The 7,483-nt window shown below is 42.8% G+C and overlaps 1 protein-coding gene across 3 annotated transcripts in view; it reads left to right on the top strand.

The window, feature by feature from the left end:
* Positions 1 to 7,483, top strand: part of LOC111868570 (phosphofurin acidic cluster sorting protein 1) — a 173,932-nt gene that overhangs the window by 142,795 nt on the left and 23,654 nt on the right. For all 3 annotated transcript variants that reach the window (XM_023859335.2, XM_023859334.2, XM_033753095.1), the window contains 3 exons: positions 865 to 1,010; positions 4,259 to 4,420; positions 6,179 to 6,393. In XM_023859335.2, the coding sequence (XP_023715103.1) occupies positions 865 to 1,010; positions 4,259 to 4,420; positions 6,179 to 6,393 (523 nt within the window). The remainder of the gene's footprint in view (positions 1 to 864; positions 1,011 to 4,258; positions 4,421 to 6,178; positions 6,394 to 7,483) is intronic.

Raw genomic sequence — 7,483 nt, 5'->3', positions numbered from 1 at the left:
GTGTTATCCTTATTTGTAGTTATGGCCTGTAAGTGACTGATAAACAGCAGAAGGGAGACATTTTGAGTATTTTCTTTGATGATGAGTGCCTCTAACCAGTTCATGTACTTTAAGAAATGAACATCCGCATTTATAGTGCATGGCACATTATTCTGCAGCTCTAGATTCCGTTTACTCAGCATATGACTGCCAAGGTTCCTGCTGACAGGCCCACAGTAAGAGACTCGAGTGATTCTGTTTTTCAAAGAAGACTGTAAGACACAATTTGTTTAAATTGTGGCTGGATCACAGATAGTAACCATGTAACTAGTGAAAATTTGTAGATAGTGGTCTGGTCTCAGAAGCTTTATATTACCACAGACATTCACTGTAGTGGCCACATCTCAAATATCTGAACTCCTGCATGCAGCTGACTCATGGATCCACTGAGCCTAAAGCTGTCCACTCAGTTCCACCTCATATCAACACTGAGGAGCATGGTGCTGTACATTTCTCGGCTTGTATGCGTTCGTGGTGAGATGCATTACCATTACCTTTCATACAACTTGTAGCTATAAATTAACTTGATTTTGTATCTACATTCATGAATTATACTTCTGTATTTCATAGTCATCACCTCAAAAAAAAAATTAATGTGGCCATCTTCCCTACAGGGTGCCCATATACAGATCACGCCTTGGCACATGTGCTTTGACCTTGAAGGTGGGGACAGCATGTTCCCCTGAAACATTGTCCTCCTACAAGACTGCACCATATCAAAATCATAAGAACCACAGTCAGAAGTTGAGAACTGTGCTCTTGTCCACTAGACTTTCAAATGTTCCGTGCTATCTTTTGGTAAGACGCTTTATCTGAACTTTGCAGAGAAAGGTGCAGATCGGCTCAGCGATGAGAGTTCCAAGAAAGCTGACTCAGATTCACATCCTGAAAACTGGACGGATCATGAATACAGCGACCCACAGCAGCCTGCTGCGTCCTCTCCTCCTAAGAGTTCGGAAGATAAGAACAGGGTGAGGTACACCAGTCAGTGGACAAGATCGAAAAGTCTGTGATGGTGGCATGCTAATGCAGTGATTGGCTTTTTGGACTTCATTCAGTATCCTGTTTTTATTTTAAAAATGTGTGTCATGTCAATGTTTGCCCAGGCAACCACTTCAAACTACAACCACAAATGTCCATCGCCCTTAAAACATGTATTACAGACAAGATGAGAGCATGTCTCAAGAGTACCGGCGGTGGCTCCTTTCGTAGCAGCCAGTTCGGCCCGGCAGTGACGGTGAAAATTGCAGGCCCTGGAAAGGGCCGTTTATTCAACCGCATCTTCTTTACGGCCGCTCGGTGGTTATGAACCGGTGGGATAGCGGCAAGTTTGGCTGGCTAGTCCAGGTCTTCTTTACGGCCACTCAACGGTTATGAACCAGCAAGATAGTGGTGAGTCTGGCTAGCTAGGCGCTATGATGCGCACGCTGGTAGAGTCGGCTGTCTTGGTGCTGTTTACTGGAGAGCTGGAGCTGTGTTGTTGCTTGCGCTTGCAGTGAAGCGCGTGACTGATGAAGACTTGTGCAAGACTGACTAGCCAGTTGGAGGCCCACACTTTTATACCATTACCACTGGGTAGAGCTGCGATTATGAGTGCTGATTGGACAGCGCTTGTGTTGATCTCCAGAGGGCCAGACTGCAAGCGATGTATAAATATTGCATCGTCCTGTTACAAGGTGGGAGTTGTCTGTTGTATGTTAGACTTGTGAAGCTGTATGTTAGAATGTGGGAGGTTCCCACTAACGTTTTGGAGACTGGATTCTATCTCTGTCCACAGGTAAAAGCCTACTCAGGCTGAATTGACAGAGCTGTGCCCTTCTTGAGAAGCCACTAGTTGCGCATCTGCCCAAGAACTTCCCAACATTTTATGGAACCCAAAGGTTCATTACCATGATAACTGGTCCATATCCTGAGCCATATCAATCAAGTCCATACCACCCCATCCTATCTCTCTAAGATCCATTTTAATATTATTCACCCACCTATGACTTGGTCTTTTTAATGGTCTCTTTCCTTCTTACTTTCCCACCAATATCATATATGCATTCCTCTTCTTCCCACATTCATGCTACATGCCATGCCCACCTCATCCTTGACTTGATCATTGTTATTATACTTAGAGAAGAGTACAAGTTATGAAGCTCCACATTATGCAGTTTTATCCAGCCTAATATCACTTCATCTCTCCTGTGTCCAGATGTTCTCCACAACACCCTGTTCTCAAATACCCTCAGTGGAGATTGGTACTAACTCTGTTAATTGGGTGCAACTGGGTAGGCGTTTACCTGAGACTGGAGACAGCTCAGTCTCTGAAATGTTGTTTTAAATAAAAACAGGACAGTGGATAATACCCAAAAAGCCTAACGATGTTCACCATGAGACAGTTTTGTCTCACAGAGTAGAGAACACTAGTATACTCTGCAGTATGTATACCCATATATATGGTCAGACAAGTGAAGTTCATTGTAGGTTCAAACTACGAGTATATCACAGGTGGCTCTTTATAGAGATGCTTTCAGTTGCTTAGACTTTGTAACTTTGATTGGTATGTGATTATTGAACACTCATTTCAAAGGAAGGAAGGAGGGAAGCAGTGGCAGCCTATTTTAAAGTACTGCATTGGCATGTGCCTGGAGGGACTAAGTAATACCACAAAGAACTTGAGTTGTTATATCTGATCTCTCGAATATGAAGCAAGAGTGATAGCCAGTCAGCTCTGCAGGTGACTGTTCAGCAGTGGCACCAAGTGCTGTCACATGGTCAGCATTAAACCTCTCAGTTTCAGTCTTCAGAGCTGGTAACAGTCATTTCCTTTCATAGCCTACACACCTAATGTAATACAAATTAAGGATTTCAATCATCTGTTTAATTCTAGCGACATTCTGCTGTTCCTTTAAAAACGGAAGATCAAGGACAGCAAAATTATACTTTACACAAAGAAGCAAGAGATTTAGTTGTGAAGATGTGCATTTATTTCAAGCAAGTGGTGTAGAATGCTACCAAGCTGTAAGAACATGTAGGGTAATCAGTTTCAAACCTAAGATCTCAAAACTCTGTAGACCACTTCCTCTCTCTAGTTCAACATGCCATCACTCCCCCACCATCAGACTTGAATCCTGCTGTAGCTGGCTAGAGGTCTGTTCACAGGCGTGTCAGCTCCCCTACGTATGTATGTAGCTACATCATGCTTTGTTATTGCTCTATGGGTGGTGATGTTTGTCATTTAGATCCTATCACAGCAGTTTACAGGGTGTGGGGTAAGCTTAGTACATCTCATAAGGAGGAATTACCTGGTGAATACAGGTGATGTTGCATTCTTATGTTGCAAAACTGAAGAGTTCAACAGACTGGTAGCTTTGGCAGGGGGTGAGAAACATATGTAGCATTTTGTCAGAGAAAGTGGATGATAACACGAACCTTTATCGTCCATGTATGGCACCACTTTGTCAGCACATGTGGCTCAGCAGAAGTCGTCCTACCACACTGCGTAAAAATGGAAGGAAACGAAGACAAAGTGATCCCTGTAACAGGTCGTGAAGGCCCATAGGGCTGTGAGACGCTGAGGCTCCCACATTTTCTCTAGACAGTCGGCTCACAGATGGCAGTAAGGTCGTCAGCCTTACGTGCCGGCCGCCCTTTTCCCCCAGGAAGATTCCTGGTACTCATTTCTGTTAGAGGCTGAGTCGACCCAAGGGCCATACAACTGAGGAGTTAGGTAAACTGAAAACATCCACATCATCGGGACTCAAACCTGCAACCTTCCAACTTGTAGCGAAGTGTCTCAACCAACTATGCTATCGCCTACCCCAGGCTGCATACAATGTAAATCCCATTACTGCCACATAAGAGTCCAGCTGCCATCACTGTAATAGTGGGAGATTTAAAACCCCAATTCCTAGGCAGTGGAGTTGAGATGGATTTTAAAGGAATTTCTTTACAGACTATGTCCGGTATTGGCATTTAGTATTGCTTGTATTGAATTTCCTGGTTCTGTTGTCAAGTAGTTTGTCAGTTACTCTGTCAGTGCATCACATGCGTTTAACAAGGCAGTCGTCTGAAAGCTTTCATTATCATTAGCTACAAAAGAGACAAGAGGCTGTCTCTCACACATGAGAGTGGGAGATACGCACGGGAGGGCCAACACAAGGGACAACAGTTATCGTTTTAGTCAGTGCACCTCAAGGATGGGAGATAATGGTACATCTTACAATAATTACAGGATGGTGCAGAACGAGAACGCAAAAGTCGGCTGTTTGCCAGGGATCGGAATCCCTCAGCAGGCAAGACCAAGAAGCAAGCTGAAAAGACCTTGAGTGCTGAGCAGAAGCCTCCCACAGTGAATCCAAACCCAGCAGGAGGGGGAGACACTTGTTTCAATGAGGTTAGTGGTCATTTGCTTGTGTGAGAGTAGTGTGAGGCTAAGTTTACAAGGCACATATTTTTTAAACTAAAGGACTTACATGTACTGTGGGTATGTCAGGGTTTTGTGTAAATACTGCTAATAGCACTGCTGCTTATTGTCTATGTGAGTGAGCTGACCGTGGCCACTCAACAGAAATGCAAGAAATATATTACCACCTCAAGGAGGTTTATGGAAAAGGTGTCAGAAGTAGGTGGAATGTAACGAAATGGTGCACAGAATTTTGAGGTGTAGGAGTCATTTGGAAGATTTTGAAAGAAGTGCTGACAACAGTGCACTCATGGAAAATGTAATCTGCAGCAGTAGATTTATTATGGTGAATGAAATGCAACATAACTTCAATCTGTTGCATTGGGACACTTATTCAGCACTTAAGGTTTAACAATGTATGTGCATGTGTGTTAAGCACCAATGGGAGGCATCAAGAAATGGTGACTGGCTTGTGCTCTGTCATTTTTCCAGTGATATTGCGCCAGTGATAAATTTCTTGAGAACATTTGTCAGAGGATCTGTTCATCACCATACCCCAGACACAAAATGCACCATCATGGAATGGAAAGACCACAGTTCTTCACAGTAAAAGAAATTCAAGATTCTGAGGTCTTCTGTCAATGACAGATACAATGTTTTGGGAGCACAAAGGGATTTTGCTCATACACACAATAGAGCAAAATAACAATCAGTGCAGTGATTTATGTGACATTATGCATGACCATTAAACAAACTCTTCTCTAGAAAGGTGTTCTTCTGCACGCCAATACATGGCCACACTCTGCCATGGCAACCCAGCAACTTTGACAGTGCTTCCAGTGGGAGTAACTGGAACATCATGCATATGGCTCTGATCTTGCATCTGGCAGCATCTTCTCCAGTGCTGAAGGAACATTTTGGAAGCCATAGTTTTCAAACTGACGGTGATCTGGGAATGCCAGTGAAACGTTGGCTGAGTGGGTCTCACTTCTTGCAGAGATTGTATCGAGAGGCAGTGGTGTGATAGTAGAGCCCCCCAGCAGCATTCGTCATATCAAGGACTGTGATATGTGCCTTGTAATCTTGCATGCTGTCATATGTTATATTCTACAGTGTTCTCACAGTGGTGTACAACACTTGAATTACTGGATTTTTTGACCTTGTCAATCATCCAGTATTCTAAAAATGTGGGTAACATAGTATTTTGAAAACTGATCTGTTTCCATCGTCAGGTGAGGGGACACCTACACTGTTGGGTCCATTAGAAAGAGCTAAGTGAAGAGTCCAGTGATTGATGTTAGCTCTTTCTAAGGGACCTAACAGAGTAGGTGTCTCTCCCACTTGCATGAGGATGGAAACAGGTTCAGTTTCTGAAACATGTTCTCTAGATTTTTAGAATACCGGACGATGGACAAAGTCCAAAAATACAGTAATTCCAAGTGTTATATGTTGGTTTATTTAATTGTGCTTTCTGAAGTGAAACTAATGCAGGGAAGGATGATGCTTCTTTGACCAAATTGTTCCTCCATGCTAAGAGAGAGATGTTAATATGGCCATTGGTTTCGTTGTTATATGGTGAGATATGTTGACAGTAAAACCTGCCCATATCAGAAAGTTTCCCTGTGCCCACTTATGTAGAATGAAACAATATGTCTGATGTGTGTAAGCTGTTCAGCTGTTCACTGCTCATGTGACATCCTGTATAAGGGAGAAACATAACTCTGGCATCATTCCAGTGTTGTTTTCTAGATGCCTCGGAAGCAACTCACAGAGCAGCTGTCGAGAGTGCTGCCTACTGACGATGCTTCAATCCCAGATCACATCACACTGGTAAATGTGGGTGACCCGCAGGGCTCATTATTGGCAACAAGGTTGCAGGAGCGACAACAGAAGGTCATCAGTACTCTTGGTCCAGCAGACATTAGAGCAGCTGTCACTTGTCTAGTCAGCAAGATCCAAAAATTGTGAGTAGCATCATCCCTTGTACCTTCCAGACAGATCAGATGTTGTACTCTATAACTGCATGTGTCCATCACTACTGCTTAAGCCCAGTGTACATAAAAAGGTAGATTTGAATTTTTTTCTGGCAGTACTGTGAGATGTTTAGACAGCATAACAATGAAGCAAACTTATGCATTGTGTGCCAGCCTCATGTTGCTTTTCCCTCTGCTAGTGTGCTCTGCCTGTGTGGGATCCTGTTGCATCCTGTTTGTGTCAATATGACAAAGTTCCAAGGTACATGTGCATGGTACAAGCAGTCACACTGAGGTAAGAGACCTGTCTTACTGAAAAATTAAGGGGCTGTAGCCACCTGTTTTTTGTGACTAATCCTACTAAACCATGAATTTACTGCTCAACAAAATTAAATTGATTCAAACCACAAAATTAAACAAATATAATCATACTGAATTTCTGACCCTTGGGCGTTACGTCCAGTTTTCCATACTGCAGGAGCAACCTAGTTTAATTTACTTGCTGATATTTAACCTTTAACATACGGACTTTTAAATTGCCGGCAGCTCCCTACGGCCAGAATTTAAATGGCCCTAAATCTTTAACATTGCAGACTTTCAGAAAAAAATGCATATTTTCCGTTCTATGCAACTTCGGAATATGAACTAAAAAGAACCTGAAAGACAATAAAATTTTCTACATATAGACAAAAGGGCAAGTTTTACAAATGAAAATGAACTGTGATTATTTTGTCATGAATTGCAAAATATAATCGTTATTAAATACGTTATGAAATTCTAAAGTACTTACCCGTTATTTTTCTTCAACCTTGAATCGTGGTGGTGATGTAAATATGATGACACTATATACAATAATATTTGGGCCGGACTGTACACGGTTTGGACTGCGTCACTTCACAGCTTACACTCTGACGCGCGTGTGCCATTTCTCGAAGCAGTCCACCACACACAGCGCGACATCACACTTTTTACAGCAGAAAAGCGTGCTTCTGCTTTTCTTGTTTATAGAACAAACCCGACACCGTCTTTGTTTCCCCTTAGCTGGCCAGTGTTTTGAATGTTTCACCTCCAGTCGACTCAG

Source organism: Cryptotermes secundus, unplaced genomic scaffold (genome assembly GCF_002891405.2).
Source record: "Cryptotermes secundus unplaced genomic scaffold, Csec_1.0 scaffold330, whole genome shotgun sequence".
Lineage (NCBI taxonomy): Eukaryota > Metazoa > Arthropoda > Insecta > Blattodea > Kalotermitidae > Cryptotermes > Cryptotermes secundus.
Note: the sequence above shows the minus strand (reverse complement) of the source record. Positions and strands in the feature narration are given on the sequence as shown.